The 19,088-nt window shown below is 39.6% G+C and overlaps 8 protein-coding genes and 1 non-coding gene across 9 annotated transcripts; 5 read left to right on the top strand and 4 right to left on the bottom strand.

The window, feature by feature from the left end:
* Positions 1-209: 209 nt before the first annotated feature.
* Positions 210-2,725, bottom strand: BRETT_002253 (uncharacterized protein; the record flags this gene model as incomplete). Its single annotated transcript, XM_041280788.1, has 2 exons — positions 210-1,047; positions 1,080-2,725. 2 exons carry the CDS (start codon positions 2,723-2,725, stop codon positions 210-212), a joined length of 2,484 nt encoding a protein of 827 aa, XP_041138579.1.
* A 944-nt stretch (positions 2,726-3,669) lies between these two features.
* On the bottom strand, positions 3,670-5,253 carry CCT3 (T-complex protein 1 subunit gamma; the record flags this gene model as incomplete). Its single annotated transcript, XM_041280789.1, has 1 exon — positions 3,670-5,253. The coding sequence occupies one exon, from the start codon at positions 5,251-5,253 to the stop codon at positions 3,670-3,672; it is 1,584 nt and encodes a 527-aa protein (XP_041138580.1).
* A 440-nt stretch (positions 5,254-5,693) lies between these two features.
* Positions 5,694-7,451, top strand: BRETT_002255 (uncharacterized protein; the record flags this gene model as incomplete). Its single annotated transcript, XM_041280790.1, has 1 exon — positions 5,694-7,451. One exon carries the CDS (start codon positions 5,694-5,696, stop codon positions 7,449-7,451), a length of 1,758 nt encoding a protein of 585 aa, XP_041138581.1.
* A 586-nt stretch (positions 7,452-8,037) lies between these two features.
* Positions 8,038-9,870, top strand: BRETT_002256 (uncharacterized protein; the record flags this gene model as incomplete). Its single annotated transcript, XM_041280791.1, has 1 exon — positions 8,038-9,870. One exon carries the CDS (start codon positions 8,038-8,040, stop codon positions 9,868-9,870), a length of 1,833 nt encoding a protein of 610 aa, XP_041138582.1.
* Positions 9,871-10,316: 446 nt separating this feature from the next.
* BRETT_002257 (uncharacterized protein) lies at positions 10,317-11,801 on the top strand (the record flags this gene model as incomplete). The annotated part of the gene is made up of 1 exon (XM_041280792.1): positions 10,317-11,801. One exon carries the CDS (start codon positions 10,317-10,319, stop codon positions 11,799-11,801), a length of 1,485 nt encoding a protein of 494 aa, XP_041138583.1.
* Positions 11,802-11,915: 114 nt separating this feature from the next.
* Positions 11,916-12,542, bottom strand: BRETT_002258 (uncharacterized protein; the record flags this gene model as incomplete). The annotated part of the gene is made up of 1 exon (XM_041280793.1): positions 11,916-12,542. The coding sequence occupies one exon, from the start codon at positions 12,540-12,542 to the stop codon at positions 11,916-11,918; it is 627 nt and encodes a 208-aa protein (XP_041138584.1).
* Positions 12,543-15,207: 2,665 nt separating this feature from the next.
* On the top strand, positions 15,208-15,280 carry BRETT_002259. Its single transcript has one exon. It is a non-coding gene; the product is annotated as a tRNA-Ala (tRNA).
* A 402-nt stretch (positions 15,281-15,682) lies between these two features.
* Positions 15,683-16,498, bottom strand: BRETT_002260 (uncharacterized protein; the record flags this gene model as incomplete). Its single annotated transcript, XM_041280794.1, has 1 exon — positions 15,683-16,498. One exon carries the CDS (start codon positions 16,496-16,498, stop codon positions 15,683-15,685), a length of 816 nt encoding a protein of 271 aa, XP_041138585.1.
* Positions 16,499-18,147: 1,649 nt separating this feature from the next.
* Positions 18,148-18,942, top strand: BRETT_002261 (uncharacterized protein; the record flags this gene model as incomplete). Its single annotated transcript, XM_041280795.1, has 1 exon — positions 18,148-18,942. One exon carries the CDS (start codon positions 18,148-18,150, stop codon positions 18,940-18,942), a length of 795 nt encoding a protein of 264 aa, XP_041138586.1.
* Positions 18,943-19,088: the final 146 nt, after the last annotated feature.

The following is a 19,088-nucleotide window of genomic DNA, read 5'->3' on the forward strand; positions in this document are numbered from 1 at the left end:
TCCACACTCTCCATCCTACATATTTCATCTCTTTACTTATATTTCTATGTATGTTGGTATATACTGGTTCAATCACCTTCATAATTTCCAGTCCCCCTTTATATTTCTATGTTGACACAAGGTGAGCGATTTCTCCCCCTCCCTTGATCCTTCATTCCTCCTTTCTATATTTCTACATGTCAATGTTACACGTCCCATTCATGCTCTGCCTACTTGACATTTCCCATCTGCCTGTCAAACGGATTCCGCTCAAGATCGTGAGCATTCATTGCCGTACTCTGGGCATTTGTTGCATTAGGCAGCACTGCCGAGGCCGCAGCCGGGCCGATCGATGCGGCTAAAGGTGTAGTAAGCGGCGTTTTCATTGGAGAACGCTCCGCATGCATCGAGGAGGCAGCCTTCATGTCAAGAATATGCTGCTGCATCGATACACTATCTTTCACTTCAGCCTGAGTTTTTTTCGCAAGAGATCTGGGAGAGAGAATTGCACTAGAAGGGGGCGGAACAGGTGAGCTGCGGCCTAAAGTGGCAATCTGTGTGATCTGTGGCTTGGAAGTACGCAAAGGGGTCCGGGAACGATGCTGTTGTTGGCCTGTCAAGTACTGGAAGTTTGTCATTGAAGGAATTGACGACAAGCTGGGCTGCTCGACGAGATTTGAGCCCGAGGATGTATTGTTCATGACTGTTTTTTTCAACGTACTTGTCTCCAAGCAGATAGTCAACTCCTTAGTTGCCCTGGTCAAGTTCGAAAGTGCTCCCCGCACTTCGTTTAATGCCGGAATGTCGTGGATCGCCCCTTTGGTAGCAGCCAGCACGTTGATGATCGACTTGAGGAAAAGATTTGTTTCCTCATACAGCCGCTTCTGGCTCTCATCATCAGTGTGGTCCATGGTCTGCACAGCCCGGAGCGTGGCACTAATCCGCTTGGTTTGGTCCATGGATGCCACGCAGTGTACCGTCATCTCCTTAACCTTCTGGCCCACGTGATCGAGCTCTGCAGGTTTGCCCTGGTCCTCGGAATCGTTTTTTTTCGCGGTGCTACTTGCACTTTTGGCAATTGCCGTATTCAGCTGGTAAACACGACCTGTGCCGACTGAATTGTGTGCGAAATGAGCTCGTACAACTTTGTGTCATCGATAACGCCCACACCTTGCAGGTTTGCCGGTGTCGAGTCGACTGCCGAGGATACAGATGCAGAATTTGGCATCGCACCGTCTGAAAAGTTGCCTGTTGAGCTCTGGTCGGAGTCCTGGCGCCGAACCGGACCAATTTCCGTATCAATCTTCAAAGGAGGCCTCAAAAGTCCACCCACAGTAAACTGAGTTTGCTGTTTTGCGCCCTGAACACTTGGGACTCGCGAGTGGAACGAAGTTGACGAGACGGTGGATGATTTTTTGCGAAGAGACATCGATTTGGACCGTGCAAGAGCAGCAAACGGGCTGCCCTTGATCTGCTGCTTGGAGGAGTGCGATCTCCGATGAAGAATCCTCATCTGAGGGGACAGGATCCGGTGCATGTTGACAAGCTCGATGAACAACGAGTAAATCGTGAAATATGCCAGCCGCAAAACTTCTGGCTCGACCCCAGACTGCAATACGGCCGGCGACAAGTCCAACGTGCCAATCAAAGTGCGAAGATCCGTCATGCACGTGACCAAGGCTGCCAGAAGAGGGCCTGCATACTGCTCGGGATACTTTTTCTGGGCTGCTGATTCGGGAAAGTGCTGTTTGGAGCTAATCGCAGCACCCAAAAGAGCAGCGAACTTCGGGTAAGACCCCACTTGCAGGCTGATTGTGGTATCTAGGCCGAGTTTTCGCACCAACAAAATGCACTCCTTGTACACAAAGTGAAATTTCGAGGCCAAAAGAAGAAGCTGCTCGCCGCCGACTGCTGCACCTGTGCCGCATCGGCCGCCGCCTGGGCTTCCATGCATGTTTCTGCCTGCAGCCTGGTGCCGGCGCCGAATTTGCGTCTGCGTGCCCTGCTGCGTCTTCTGCGTCTTCTGCGCCTGCTGAACCTGCAGCAAGCATTGCGATGACGCAGAAGATCCCGGTGGCGAATGCATGGAAGGCCGCCTTGCCCCCGCCTTCACCGGTGGCCGGCTAAAGGACATTTTCCGCGCTGGTTGAATCTGTCTGCTTTGTGAAATAGAAAGTGTCTTTGCACAATTTGCGCCACTGCTTGAGGGACTTGACGGCGACCCGCTTGAGGAAGGTGTAGCCGAGCTCTGCCCGCTTTTCGAGGAACCTGAGGAATGCGTAGTAGATCCCGAAGAGTGCGATTCGTGGGTCGAATGTGTACTGTGCACTCCATTTAATCCCACACCTGTGGTAGAAAACGCTCTTGCACGTGAGTAGAGGCCGTCATATGCCAACGGTTGTTGTAGTTGTGGTAGTTGCGGTAGTTGTTGGTGTGGTGGTAGTTGTTGGTGTGGTAGTTGATGATGTTGATGTTGTTGATGTTGTGTTTGTTGTGTTTGTTGTGTTTGTTGTGTCTGTTGTGTTTGTTGTGTTTGTTGTAATTGATGCTGCTGCCCTTGTTGTTGTACTTGCTGCTGCCCTTGTTGTTGTACTTGCTGTAAGGATTGTGAAGATTGTGAAGATGCCATCTTGAACAACCGCCCCATCCTCTTCTCGGCCAGAGATGATCGATACTGAGGATCGCTATCACTGCGAACGCGGGACGCCGTTAGCGGCTTTGGCGAACGAAACATTTCATCTGACATTTGCGAGTCTGTATTGAAGAATGTAGTCTATGTTTATTGTACTTTTGGTATATGCTTGGTATTTGCGGTCATGTAACCACTCCTGTTCTATGTGTTCACTTTATCTAACTTAAATGAAGCGGCAACTCCTTGTATGCCGTTATCAAACGGTGGAAGCTCAAAGAATAACCAGAAATCCTGTTTGTATTCTTTTCTCTTCCTGATCCTAGGTTCAAACAAATGCGGTTGACCAACACTAATCAAAGTCAAAAATGGTATATATCCTCTATGTTATTTCTGTATCCTATAATTTTCCCCAATTCTCGCCCTCGTTACAAATCACTGGTGCACCGTAGGATCTAAAATTGTGTATATTACGGAAGAAAAGTATCTATACCAGGACTGTTTCAGATGCTCCTATATATATTTATATTTTGGATATAACCCAAAGGGACAAGAAACTGGTACAAAGGGGTCGGGGGAAAAATAAAATAAAATAAAATAGAAAAAGTCCTGTGTCTCACATACCCCAGTTTTCAATAGGGGCTGAATTTGTGTTCTACTAACTCTAAGTTCACCCAAGCCAGTTTTTTTTCAGGTGAGAAAAAAAATTAGAATGCGAAAAACTTAAAAAAGCGCGTGTTAACTCATGAAAAATTCAAAACCTCATTAATCGGCATTTAAGAAAAGTACGTGGCATTATTCAGCAAGAGATATATCTCCGCCTGCCTTTCCCGGTAGCCGCCATCTATTGACGCTACACCATTGGTATGAAAAGCGGAATGTTAATTCCAAAAGAAGGTGCTAGGCCCTCTCTTGATTTAAAGATTACCCTCTACACTACAGTATCTATTCTAGCTTGCCCTGTAGCTAAATTTTCTCCGCTTATTTGAATTACTGAAAATTTTATTCTTTTCCTCGTATACTCTTGCCTATAGGCACGAAGTTATCCGTTCTATCTTCTCTTATTTCTGCTTCCTCACTCCACTAACAATGTCGTCCACCCTCAAAAGCATACTGGCACTCTCAATCGCAGTTTTTGCACTTTGCTGCTTGATCACTTCTGGCTCCCATATTCCGTACTCACGCATATCCGTGATCTTTCCCGTTTCCCCGTTTATTCCGAACGTAGAATCTCCGTTAACATGGCTGGCTCTCAATTGCGATAGCACTCTGATCGGATTTCCACCGCAATTTTGCACCAATGTTCTAGGTATCACTTCAAAGGCGTCGGCAACTGCTTGATAAGGCCATTGTTGAACACCTTCAATATTTTTGGCTCTCTTGCTTAATCCAACACTAACTGCCATCTCTGTAGCTCCACCACCTGGCGAAAGACGAGGTGAAAAGAACACATTTCTTGTAACAGCCATTGCATCATCCAAGTTTCTTTGAATCTCGTTCAAAATATCCTTCGAGGGGCCACGTAAGATAACTGTGCAAGCTTTAGGATCCTTACACTTGGCGATAAACGAGAAGTACTCATCCCCTATGAGCTTCACCTCAAATAACCCGCATTTCTTTCCCACATCTGACTCCTTCAAGTCCTCCACTCTATTCACAATAGTTGCTCCTGTTGCCTTTGCAATTCTATTGTTGTCCGACTTCTTGACTCTTCTAAGCACAGAACAGCCACCTTTCAAAAGATAGTGCTGGGCCAAGTCCGAAACTCCCTTTTCAGTTATAACAAGATCCGGTTTAACCGTCAATATTTGTTCGCACATTGCCTTAACCTGCTCCTCCTCGATCTCAAGGAGTCTGTTCCAGTCCGTGTCTTTAGTAATTTCGAAATTCTCCTTGGATTCCGCCTTCTTGTACTCAAGTGGACAGTCAAGAAGAACAATTCTTGGATTTTCTATCATCCGCTTCATCTTTGGGTGAACCACGTCCTTATTTAAAAGAATTCCGTCCAAAACACGACAGTCCTCAATTTCTCCGCCGGGAATCTTTTCTACACGAACATAACGTTTGATGTCAATCTCTTTGTGATCGCCATCTTCAATCATAACTGTCTTCACAGCCTTCAATGCAAGCTCACACATCTTCTGAGACCATTTGGCAATGTACTTTGTTCCAATCGAAGCAGCAATAAGTTTGATCATTGCCTGCTCATTATTCACGTCAACCGGCATAGAAACTTCTTCAATGATTTCCAATGCATCCGATAATGCCTGCTTTAAGGCCTGGATAATCACCACTGGATGGATATTTTTCTCGATGTACGGAAAAGTCTGTGCAAGGATCTCACCTGCCAATATAATCACAGAAGTGGTACCATCACCAACTTCTTCATCCTGTGTTCTACTAAGTTCAATCATCGATTTAGCCGCTGGATGGGAAACATCGATCTCTCTCAATATCGCATGACCGTCATTTGTAAGTGTTATTCCCCCCATTGGATCCAAAAGCATCTTTAACATAGCCTTGGGTCCTAAGCATGTCCTGACAATGTCTGCCACAGCTTTAGCTGCTGTTATATTCTGAATCTGGGCCTCACGTCCACTTTGGCGGCGTGTTGATGTGTTAAGAAAAACAACTGGTGCCTGCATTCTGTTAGTAAAGCTCCCTCTAGTTAATTACTCTTGTTTTCCACTGTATAGTAGATGTTAACAGAAAAGGAATACCAGCTCAGGTAGGGAGTATTTTTCAGCTGGGTCTTTTCAATTTTTTTTTCTTCTCTTCTCTTCCAAACCTTTTTTCTCCCTCGCTCTTTTTTCTTGCGCATAATTGAGTATTTATGTCGCATATATTTGTGCAACCATAAATAATTTAACCCAAAAAATTTTTCATACCTATTTCAGCAAACCTTCCGAATCAGGTAATAATCTATCGGCTTCAATTGTTCAGAATTTTTTTATTTGACGCTTTTTCGTTTCTCCAGAATACACAAAATTTCTGGACCCTGAGCATAGGCACATCGTAACATTTAACTTCACCAACTATAACATCACCATTTTCCAACGGTTGTAACACCAACCCCTATCTTACGATGAGTACCAGAAACTATCCGGAGCTTCACGAATGGCTCAAAAATCCAAGAAACAAGGCCTACTGGGATAATGATAAAGTTGAAGTGCGATCTTCAAAGTTGGGAGGACTAGGAGTATTCGCAAAGACAGACATCACTCCAGTTGAGGATGATCCAGAATCGGGGTTACTTCTTAGAATAAGCAAGGATGCAATATTAAGTGGACCTAACTCTTACATTTCAAATCTTTTGTATGATGCACATATAGATGGAATATTTGCATTAATCCTTGCTTTTCTTTATGAAAAAGCACAAGTTAAAAACTCCCCTTGGTATGACTACATTCACTCGATAAACTTTCATGTTGGTTCCACAAAAGATGATAAACGACTCATGCTTCCGGCTGCATTGTGGCCAGACGAAGATCGTATCTTATTACAAGGTACAGATGCTGAACTGATGGGTGTTATTGATCCTCAGGATATCGAAGAAGATTACAGCATTTGTCTTCAATTTGCGAAAGACAATGCTAATATAGTCAAGCCACCATACGAACTTACGCCCGATGAGAATGGTGACAAAACGGAGAATGAAAGGAAATACCGTTTTTTTGCCGCTGCATGTTTTGCTGTCTCGTCTAGAGCTTTTGTCATTGATGATTTCCATCAGCTTGCATTGGTTCCAGCTGCCGATCTCTTTAATCACGATGCTCGAGGAAAGGAGGACGTCCATTTTGTTGCAATTGCCCATGTTTGCCCTTTCTGTGGAAGATGTGATGAGTGCGGACATGATGAATACGGACCACCAGATAGTGAAGCTGAAGAATATGAAGTCGTGAATAACGATGATAATAAGGATGGAAAAGATTATGAAGGCGATGACAAAATGGATGATGGTAAGAGCGATGATGATGATAATGATGATGAGAAGATGGAGGACGATGATGACGATCAACATGATATTGACTCTTTGTACATTGAAAAGCTTGATAAGAAGTTTAAAAATGAGATGAGAAAAAAGGATAAAGAGAGATTGGAGGATAAGGAAGAGGATGAGTCATTCGATGTTCCTGATGGATACAACCTGGATGAAATACTGCTAGATCCGGATCAGTGCTGTGATATTGTTCTTCAAAAGAAGGTTAAAAAGGGCGATGAATTGCTCAATACGTACGGAGATCTTTCTAATGCCATATTGATCTCCAAGTATGGTTTTACGGTGAAGAGCAATTCAAACGATACTGTTTGTTTAGGTCGTCAAATTGTTGAGCTAAGGGATGGTACCGATGAGGAAATCGTTAAAAGATTAGATTGGTGGTCCCAAACGGGCTTTTCTTTATTAAAAGAGTACAAGAAAGAGAAGTTCGACATGCAGGAGGATGAAAGTGCAGAAGAACCGGATGATGAGAATTCTGTAACGGCAGATGATGACAGCTGGCTTCTTGCAATTAGTATAGCTTATCCAAGAGATTTATCCTTGGATGCTCTTTGCCTTGGAAAATTGCTTACTGCAAGCGATGTTGAATTCCAAAAATTGTCAGCAAGCAACAACAAGCAAGCATTTGAAACATTTGTTGGAGAAAAAATTGATTCTAAGGGAAAAGCATTTTTGTCTGGTATATGCCAGAAAAGGCTTAGTTCTTTGGAAGGACTAAAATCCCCAGTGTATTCCCAGTTCGTCAAGGGACAGCTACATGACTGGAGGAAGCATATGATATGTAATATTCTCAAGGATGAGAAGTCCATACTTGAAAAGACAATTAAGCATTTATCAGCTTAGTCGTCTTTTAGATCAGCATTGATACGCAAGCCAGTGAAAATACCTCACTACAATAGATCAGTTACTATATCTAGCTTTTTAAAGTGGCGCAATTCACGCAACGTCAGCTGGATTTACATTAACAACACTGCAGATTTCCATACACATATATTGATGAATGCACATATACCTTTATTATAATAGTAATTCAACCATAATCAATGTACCATTTGTTCCATCTGCTGGAAGTTTACCGGTATGAACTTCTTGCGCTATCATGGCTGTGCAATGGAATTTTAGTACAGAAAAAACAAGTGCTTCAAAAATGCCTTTATTCTGGTAGGTTGGAAAAAATATCAAGATAAAAAAAAAGGAGGATAGAAAATATTCAGCCAGAAGCCAAATACAAATTAAGTGAACAAATGATTCACGCTAAGCGATGAGAAAATGGAGAACTAGATAAGAGAATTTTAGATTTTTTTTACAATATAGCACAAAATTATTTGTGAAATACTCTTAATTGAGACACCTTATATGCTCACAGCTTGTGTAATCTCGATATTAATTGAAAGCGGACGAATATAATTGGAAACATTACGCAAGCAGAATGTTCAGATTAGGCACACAAAGCGCATTTCTTAGGGGATCAATTAGGAAGATAGGACGTTTGCAACAGCCATCAAGATTGCAATTTCTATCAACAGAAGTAAAGCCTGCTAGAAAGCAAAGAAAGCATCCGTTTTGGCATGGAATTGGTGTCACTATAAAGTTGGGCTTTTATTCGTTTGTTATTTACACCGCAGGTGCAACTATCGCTTTAAATAATGATGATGTTGAAGATTACTGGGTGCAGTACGTTCCAGGTGGAAAGTCATATATGGACAGGTTGTATGATGTGTGGATAAACCGTAGTGAACTTGGCGAAAGAGCAAGTAATGGTGTGATTGGTTTAGGATATAAATTAGGTCTTGACAAATACACAAAATTGCCACCGAAGAAAGATATCGGCTCATGGCCGGTGGCCAATCCACCAATTGCTGATATGGATGCAAAGCCAGAATCATCAGAGGCTCATTTTGATGAACTACCAACACGTATTGGTAGTAGTACTGAGGCAAAAAGTTCTGAAGCAAAGCAAGCTTACGCAAAAGCTTCTGCTGAAGCAAGAAAGGCTATCAGCGAAGCACAGGTGCGTTATGAATCAAAAAGGCAGGAGCTTTTGAAAGTTCTCAAAGACAAGCAGGATGAATTGCAACGGCTTATTGGTTCAGCAAAGAATTCTGGCAGATCACCAACTTATAAATTGAGTGAGATAAATTTGAAAACGGATGATAAAGATGTGAACGACCTCATCAAAACAATTAACTCTTTGATTAAGGCTCTAGGTAAGAAAAGCACCCCTGTGGATATTCAGAAGGAGGTCGACCATATCAGTGATTCAGTCTCTGCCCTTTTCAGCAAGTATTCCGACACAAAAAAGGACATGAGTAAGGCTGCTCAAGATAGCGTTTCGGAAATTAAAAGAAATCTTGAGAAGAAGTACAAGGATGAAGTTGCAAAGCACTCTGAGGATCTCACCAAAGAATTGACAAAAACACTTGAGGAGTCTAAGAAGGAAATGGAACAAAAATACAATGAGAGATTGAAATTGGATGTTAGTGAGGCTGCGAAGGCTATTATTGAGGAGGCAGATAATGTTATTGCCCGTGTCAAGGTTAACTCTGCTCAGTATTTGAAGGAGGTGGTTGCTAAACGAGTTGAAAGTGAAAGAAATGGAAAGTTGGCAAATTTGAATGCTCTTGAAGAAAGAGTAAAGCAGATAGAAAAGCAGGAGTTGGAATTGTCAAGTGCTGCGGAAACAATGATTGGCTTTAGAAAGATTAATTCTTCATTGGATGCTATTAGAAATATATTATATTCAAACACCCCTTCCGAAAAATGTGGACAAGAGCTTGTGAAACGCATTAATACACTCAGAAATCTCACTAAGCCGCTAAAGAATGATGTGATTAACTCTGCACTATCTTCGCTTCCAAGTGATCGCACCCTTTTAAAGACTGGAGGAGTTCTTACACAATCTCAACTCATTTCAAGATGGGAGACCTTGACCCCTGAAATTAGAAAAGTGTCCTTGGCGCCACCTAATTCTGGAGTCTTAGGTCAGATTTCTTCTTTCTTGTTCTCGAAGCTACTCGTGCAGAAGTCTGGGGTTCCGGAGAAGTCGGATGATAGCATAGCCGGAAGTGATGTAGAGTCTGTTCTTGCTCGTGTGAATGATGATTTGGTTAAGAACAATTTGGATAGTGCCGTTGAAGAAGTTGCCAATATGAAAGGTTGGCCAAGAAGATTGGCCAATGATTGGCTTGAAGAGAGTAGAAAGAAGCTTGAACTCCAATTTTTGGTTGAAGTGATTGACACAGAAATAAGGGTCATTTCCTGAGCATGTGATTGTTTCTTTCCTTCTCTGGATCTTATTTATTATATGGACTTCCTGTTATTCTTGTATCTCACTCACTACTATCATTATTCTTCTTTTTTATTGTTCCCTTTTACGAGTTAATTTGCCTTATTAATATCAGGAAGTACAGCTTGTATCATATATATGAAAATATAGTATTCATTTTTGTTGGTTATTTTGTAGGACCGTGTTTATTAGTTAAGGATCTGTTAAGACTGTTACTTCTATTTTTCATGAAGCGTGAGAAAAAAGCTAAGAGACGCATAAATGTTAAATTGTTAAGATGAAAAAAAAGTTGGAAAACACGAAGATGCGATCGACTTCGTATTTTCCAACTTTTTTTCACACCATCTTTCACCACATTAAGCACACTCTCATAGCTTTTCAAACTTATATCCAGCATCGGGATTGTCTCTAGAGCAGCAAAAATGTCATCATCCACGTTAGCCCCACAAGTATATGGTGCAGATGAGATAAATGCTGTAGTTCTTGATCCGGGCTCATATACTATAAGAGCTGGTTTTGGTGGTTACGATTCACCGACCTTAGTGTTTCCATCCAGTTATGGGGAACATCCTAAAAAAGAAGGGGAAGATGGCTTTGTGCGGATATTTGATGAAAATTCGTTGTACGCACATCCTCAATCGAATACCGTAATCAAACCAATCATGAAAGACAATTTAGTGCAAGACTGGGATGGAGCGATTGAGCAATACGAGCACATGTTTAAACTCATGGATGTTGATCCAAATGAGCAACCGCTACTTCTTACTGAATCGACTATGAACTCGCATAAAAACAAAGTTAAAGCACTTGAAGTATTCTTAGAGCAGGAGCAATTTTGTGCGTTTTACGCAGTTAAGCAGCCAACGTGTGTTTCATTTGCGCATGGGAGACCGAACTGCCTTGTTGTGGATATAGGGCATGATTTATTAACCGCAACACCAGTAATAGATGGTATATGCCTTAAGAAACAGGTGATGGGAACAAAGTATGCAGGTGCTTTTGTGGATCAGCAATTACGGCAATTCCTAGAGGAGAAGAAGATTAAGTACAATCCAATATACTCTGTCAAATCAAAGAAACCGACATATTGGGAATCGCCAGAATCACATTCGCAGTTTGAGCCGAAAACATTTGACAATGAAGTTGATCCTTCAGTTGAATCTTTCAATATGAACAGAACCATCCAGGAAATGAAAGAAACGCTTCTAGAATGTTGTGCTGAGGATGAACAGGTGGAGCGTAAGGATTTTAGCGATGGCGAAGGGAAGCATGATGGCAATAAAAATACGGATGATGATACATTATACTTTGAGCTCCCAGATGGATTAAATGTTCCATTTACAAAGTATGAACGCCAACAGCTTTCAAACTCCCTGTTCAACCCACTTGAGACACTTAGTAAGCCTATTTGTGGATGGGAAAAGCCACATAATGGTGACATTATTTCCACCTTAGGTCACGGCTCGGAAAAAACAAGTAAAGAATATGTTCCGTTGAGAAGATCGAAAAGGCCAGACGAGAACAAATCTGAGAAAATGCAGGCAATTTTGGCAAAGTTTAAGCGTGAGAAGGCTCAAAGAGGAATGGGTGTGTCTAGATTGGTGCAAACTGTGTTGGATAACTTAGATATAGATCTTCGTCCCCAGTTGGCAAACAATATTGTTCTTACAGGAGCTACAAGCTTGATACCGCGCCTCAATGAGCGTTTGCATAGTGAGCTTACCGAAAGGAACCCAAGTCTAAAAATTAGAATCCACTCTGTTGGAAACACTAGTGAGAGAAAGTATTCCTCGTGGATTGGTGGCTCGATTTTGTCATCCCTAGGAACGTTCCACCAGCTTTGGGTTTCTAAAGCGGAATATGAAGAGGTTGGTGCTGATAAATTGATAGTCAGCAGGTTTAGGTAGATTATATATTTGTACGTCAATATCTGGTTTGTATTATCACGTTATATTTGGCCCATAGGGCTAGTAAATGGCAGTATAAATAGAAACGCAGTGTAATGAGATTATGATTCTTTCTCAGCAAGCACATTGCTGTTCGTTAGTACTTGGCCGCTTGTTTAGATCAACGGTACCTCTTTTACGGTCACGGCGCCTTTTCAACGTCTCTTCAATTGGCATTTTCAAAGCAATCTCCCGAAAGCATTCTTTGATCCCCTTGCCTGACTTTGCACTCACCTCAAAAAATAAAAGACCGGCTTCATTTGCAAAAGCCTGAGCCTCCTCTGTCGGTATTTGCCGTTCCTCCTCTAAATCTGTCTTATTTCCCACAAGAGCGATTACTATATTATTACTTGCCTGCTTTTGTAACTCCTTTATCCAGTATTTAGCCTTGTCGAGTGAAGCCTTCTGTGTTATGTCATACACGACAAGGGCAGATTGTGCATTCCGATAATAAATGGAGGCCAAAGAACGATACCTCTCTTGACCTGCCGTATCCCATATTTCAAATTTAACGGTTGTGTCCGAATCTAAGTCAATTGTTTGTGTAAGAAATGCTGCTCCAATTGTTGATTCCTTGAAATCATTAAATGAATCCTTCACAAATCTCTGCACAATTGATGATTTACCTACTGCCGACTCCCCCAAAAGAACTAGCTTAAATTGTACAAATTTGTGCTCATCTGATGCAATATCCGTCGACATTATAAAGCAATAGTATTCTCAGACTTGTGCTTTGACTGCTAATAAATGACTAAACGCCAGATTACTGGTTATTCTTAATTATACTTAGTACAATATTTCAAAAATGGTACATTGCCTTCAGGGAATTGTATTCAGCGTTCTCGTTACCGGCCCTTATCGCTCGCATTTCTGTTCAGGGTCGCAAAAAAAATTTAGATTGGCTCAAAAATCTTGGCGGGATCTCCCCTCTGTCAAAAGGTCGATAATAACTTTAATTTTACTTTCTACCGTTCTTTTTGTAAAATTGATGCGTACGGTGCCAATTCATATCAAAATTTGCTGCATAGGTTATCTTCAGGGTCAAAATAATTTTATAAAATACTTAAAAGTTTTTTCTAAACATGAAGTGTATGGTTCCGGATTCCCTTTAAAAATAATAAGCTAAATACGATATATATTTAATGATCAAACTTTGCAAATAAATAGACATAATATTATTAAATTTAACGCAATATCAACAACCATAAGTATAATATATATATTTGAAGGGATTTATGCCGATCTAAAAAAAATGGATTTGGGTTCATATTAGGAGGCATTACCATCCGACAATCAGAGTGTGTTGATCTTTTATTTACTCAAAGGTCATAAAAAATGATTGCAGATTTATTTTAACGAATTCAATAGTAATGAACTAATGTAGTCATTGGTGTATTATAATTACGGTAAGCATTATTTTATGATGTTAATTTGATATTTATTTATACCGCTGTCCATTTTAAAAAGTCTTTCTATCTGTATAATTATGTTTTACCTAACTACTGACAACTATCTAATTCACATCGAAAATAAAATTTGGTTTTAGAGTATTATTCGTAAGATTTTTCTTTTAACTTTCTTATAACAATTGGCATATTTATTCTGGGCTATTTTTGAATTCTTATAATTAATCACTTTAAAATAATATATCTGGTATTATAAAGTATTGTATGTCATTTAACTGTTATTATCAAAATTTATATCGTAATTTTAGCTGATATGTATGTGGTGACGTAAAGAACTATTAAAAAGGTTAATCCTGATTAACAAGTACAAACCAAGAATGTGAAGAAAGGTAACATAACGTTTCTGGAAAACAAATTTTGGTTTACTGGATGTGATTAACATTATTTACCTTACTTTTCCCTTCCATAAATTGTTTCTTTTGTAAAAATTTGGGATTGTGTAGCTTATTTTACGATATACCTAGTGCGATGAAACTAGAAGGAGATAATGATAAAAGTAAATTCATTTTCTTCTTCGATGACACATATATAACTATTAAGATATTCAGGACATTAATCTGTTAAAGTTAGTGTTACCAGATTTATATAGTATTTCGATATTTAATGTAGTATATAATAAAGAGTATGTATAATGATATACAAAAGGGAAGATCTTCACTTTATATAGATGTAGTTCTCGTATTAATCAGATGATATAACAATATCATCTTTCCTTACTTGAACTCAATTGTTCAAGTACTTCATTGTTTTGACAACGACGACTTTATTGTGTAATTTGCAATACATATTCATATAAGGAAATCCATCTTGAAGTGAACCTTCAGCTGAAACCAAGGGTAACCTTCGGGTTCTCGCTGGATTACAAACGTGTTCGTAAGGACCCTATTTTGTTATGGGGTCATTCTATGCAACAGAAGTCTTTTCTATATCCGAACTATATAGCCAGTCTCGTTCATAAACTTGGGCATCTGCGCGCTCGGTAGTACTACGGCACAGAGATATGTGAGCAATTAAGCAGATACAAATGTCACACGGGATTTATATACTCTGACAAGTTCTATTAAAAAAGGAGTTTGATAGCTAAAGCCCGGAAGTAACTCATAAGGTCTCTCTTAACTCCGACATTATATATCTTTAGAAGGATTTGGTAATCATCTAAAGAATCCTTATACTTCAGGTTATTGAAAATAATATTTTGTTACCTTCAGTCCGACCATTTACAACAATGTAAGGGGTCAAACCAAGCGCATATTGGTTTAAAGCCAGATAAAATATTAATGAATTCATTTACCTGATTAGGTAACACGGAAAGATATAAATAGTTTCCGAAATAATTTATGAGAAGCGCGAATAAGAAATAAAGCGTACTGAAAGGATAGTGACCCGAAGGACAATAAGAAAGAGCTACATCGGAATAAGCTGACTAATATTCGTGTGGCGACTGCATATGCAAAACAACAGGTTTTTGCATGATCGCGGGTTATGCTGAATTCACATAATGTGATGTTCCCAAACAGGATGGATTCCTCTTTGGCATATAATTTGTTATTGTATGAAATTGGAAGAGAAATGGAAGAAGTGTCATTCTCCATTTAATATAAATATGCGCCCTTGCCCTCCTTTGATACAGAGGCAAGGTTAGATTATGATTTAGTTATTTTTCTAGAAAGGGGGATTGAAAAGATAAGTTATTAGATGGAATAATGAATGAATAGAATGATTCATAGAGAGCTATGAGATAAGAGATATGAAAGGATACGAGAAGTATCAGAGAAGAATCTAATTAATCTATTATATATCTTTAGACGGATTTGGTAATCATCTAAAGAATCCTTATACTTCAGGTTATTGAAAATAATATTTTGTTACCTTCAGTCCGACCATTTACAAACAATGTAAATGGGCGTGTGGCGTAGTTGGTAGCGCGTTCGCTTAGCATGCGAAAGGTCCTGGGTTCGACTCCCAGCTCGTCCATTCTTTTTGATATATTATTTTTTTTAAATATTCTGCATTGGCAAAATGTGGGAGATATGATCTTTATTTAGTTTACATCCCTGTTTCTGTTTTGCTTAAACTAGTTTCACAATGACATATTCATACAATTTATATTAAAACAAAAGAGGAACAAACCCATGATCCTGGAACAAAACCGGATAGAAGAAAATTAAACGTGGGAAAAGACAAAAAAACAGTACATAGAAAAGACTCATGATATTTAAAAAAACCAAAGTCCACGATAAATATATGATCGGAGATGGATCAACAAATATGATAAGTATGAGTATAGATATGTGAAACAAAAAATGAGAGCTAGAAAATGAACAATCGTGTAGTGTTTGGCCAACTTGAACAAACACAGCGCATGTAGATATAATATTAATCCATGATTGCATCGTCGTCATCATCATCATCGTCGTAATCATCATCATTCAAGAAGAAAGAGAGCTTGGCAGAACTTGAAGTGCCATTTTCATAGTAGCTGGATGTTGATGGAGAAGAACCCATAGTGTAACCATTTCTCATATATTCTTCTATTTCGTTTGATGGGGAGTTATCCAGGGGAACACCTTTCAAGCAGCTCTTCTGATATTTCGGTAAAGATGTGGTGGCATCATCCTCAAATCCGTGACTACCAAAGAAAAGTGCATAGCCATCTATACCGCAATCCGTTTTTGACAGATCAAATGACGAATCCTTTTCAATCACTCTTTGAACAACATTTTCACCATCCGCAAATGTACGGATATTACCTATAGGAGTGAACTGAATTATACCACCATTTGGATGCTTAAATTTCGGATATTCATCCAAGTCTATGTTCTGCATCGTGAGATTTTCTTTCGGAAGACCATTATTAACTTGCTTATGGAAAAGCGATGCCTGCTTCGTTCTTTTGAAACCTTCATCTGAATCAGAGTTTCTACGCTTTCCTCTTTTTGGGGTTGATAATGTGCTTGAAGATCTTGATCCAAAATTCCGGTTGTGATGCGTAGGCACCTTTATGGGTGACGAAAATATGCGATCTCGATTCGACTGTGAAAATTGTGGCTGGGAGTTTATATGATAATCATTTAGAAAAAATTTGCTTGTATGAGGTCCTTGAGAACCTAAGTGACGTGATGGTGTGACGATGGACGTGTCAGAAGATGGTGAATCCCGGTCTGAAAAGGTGAAACTTGTACTGGATTGCATGACTAAGGGATTATGAGATATGAGTATAGAATAGAGGGTGGTGCAATATGAACTTCGTGTAAATTTAAAATGCTCGGGATGCAATATGAGATTAATACCAAAAATGTGACACACACGAAGAAGTGAAACACCTATAATATGGAACTATGGGGATGTCAGGAAACACGTCGACCTCTAATATGTGAAGGAATCCTGGTTAGAGGGAAAAGAGATCCCAAAATCTGTAAGAAGAAAAAAGTAGTGAGAAAGCGGGTAGATTTTTTTTTTTTTTCAGCAGGGGTGAGACTTCGTTCACGAGGAGGTGAAAAATCCTGGTGAGCACGCGAAAAGAGATATCATGCTGTTTAATGCGAATATGGCACATTTCAGCAACTTCGGAAACTTTTTTTCCGTAAACGGAGAAGCCTGGTAACCATAATCTAAAAGACCTGGATGCGGCATGTTAAAGAATGTTCCACCAGACAAAACCACAAAATGCAAGAAATAAGGGTAAGGGCCATTTATATGACACATATTTTTTCAGAAGATTCACGGAACAGGAAGGATTATAAGAGTGGGTGCAATAAGCAAAGCTGTGACTATAGGGGGACTTTAGATACTGGAAAGGTAAATATTATGCTGACAAAACTTGAAAAAAGCGAGAGAATATTCAATTCATGAAAATGAGAAAGATGGTTAAAAGGAGACCGATGTGATGATATGGAATAATGGAAAGTAGGAGATAAATGGGTGAATGATAGAGCATTAGGATAGTATGAAATGAAGCGTAATAGGGGCCATGCATATGATAAGATAGAAAGAACACCTTCGAGGTTCAATCTGTCTACTGAATACTCAAAAGTGGGTTGTCAAAAGCTTCGTAATTTGCACTCACTTCAAGCAGTACCCATAATCTATTGCATGGTAATCCGTACTGTAATGATACAAACGTTCAGCGATAGTACACTGACCCCGCCGAACCAATCGGATTGCCAAAAAACGTTTAATTAATAAGGAAAATTTAAGCCTTAACTCCACAGTCCATTGGTTCCTTCGTTTGTTCAAAATTGTAGATTATAAAACTCATTGGCCGGCCGGCTATCATAAGCGATTACCAGGAAAAATAATATAATTTTCCATTTAGCCGCTGACAGCCAATTGCTTTAACTCCGTTGACGTTTCACTATATTCAATCAATGAAAGAATCTGCAGAAAACCTGATTGTCCGAAGCTTTTTGTTCTTATTGTTGCTGCTTTCTGGATATGATTCGAAAACGGAAGTTTTTTTCGTGTGGCTGAGATAAAATTAATAAATTTCTTTTGTCTTTATGATTTTTTTTGTGATAAAATATTCCCAGTGCTCCCGCAATCGTGAAATCAAACGTTTGAAACTCGACGCGTCTGCAGGAGTCTAAACATAAATGCATATACACATTACAGTCAATCGATCTCGAGAGTCCAGCGTCTGACAAAAGTTGTTTGGCAACTTTTTGAAGGATAAAAAAAAGTGCTAAAAAAGATAAGTAAAATGTAAGATCTGATAACTGTTGAAGTTTGCTACTATTAAATGGTGATCACAATTCGAACATAATCGATAGCATTTATTTTATTTAGCTTATTTCTGAATCTTGCAAACGTAATCGAGGAATACACAGCAGAAATACAGAATCATGGATTTATCCAAATTATCATCGGATTTACCACTTTCGGAACCAGTTTCGAAAAACTCAGTGGACCAAGTGAATAGAGAACTATCCAACGAGTTCAAGATTGGTGCAAGATCGATTGCTGCACTTTATAGACTTTCAAATACAAAGACTGCTCTGCTTAATGCGAGTGGGTATCTTGAATGTGTTGATGACGTTCTTTCCATGATAAATAATGAGACGGTTTCCGATCTCTACGAACTAAAACAGTTTCTAGAAACAAAGAAAAGCGAACTGACAGGCAAGAAAAGCGCTCAGACAGAAAAGAAAACAGATGATCTTTCTTGGCAAAAAAGCAGTCAACAACAATTAAGCATCGACTCTAATGAGAAAAGGTTGAGTTCTGGTGTTCCAGCAGTGGAATTTACTATGAAAACCAATTCACCGTTCCATTTCCCACTTTCAAAAATTCCTATAGGTGCACGACCACAGGTAAAATATCGTAATCATATCCACAAGTCGCACTCACATATTCATGTTTATAATGGACTTCCTTTACATAAGTTACACGAAACATCTAATGCCAAGCAGAATAATGCTACATCTACGCAGAAAAAGAGCTTGAAAACCCACCGTCATATGTCTGACACATCAGAGGGTTCAAATACAATGTCTAGTTCGGATAATGATTCAGAGGTGATACTTGAAGAGGATAATACTTCAGATAGCGAGCCTACATTCTGCACTGATGATAAATGTGCAAAACGTAAAGTTCTTCCACCCAACAGGCATTTGAAGAAGAGTAAAGTTGACCGATAAATCTTTTTATTGCGGTGAAGTTTCTTTTCTAAATGAGAGAGCTGCAAGCTCTACCTATCACGCTTTTTTTTATGTCGGATAGACTAATTACATAGCATATACCAGAGGAAGGGTAAGACCCATTCATTCATTTATAGATTTAATTG

Source organism: Brettanomyces bruxellensis, chromosome 9 (assembly GCF_011074885.1).
Source record: "Brettanomyces bruxellensis chromosome 9, complete sequence".
In the NCBI taxonomy this organism is placed as follows: Eukaryota; Fungi; Ascomycota; class Pichiomycetes; order Pichiales; family Pichiaceae; genus Brettanomyces; species Brettanomyces bruxellensis.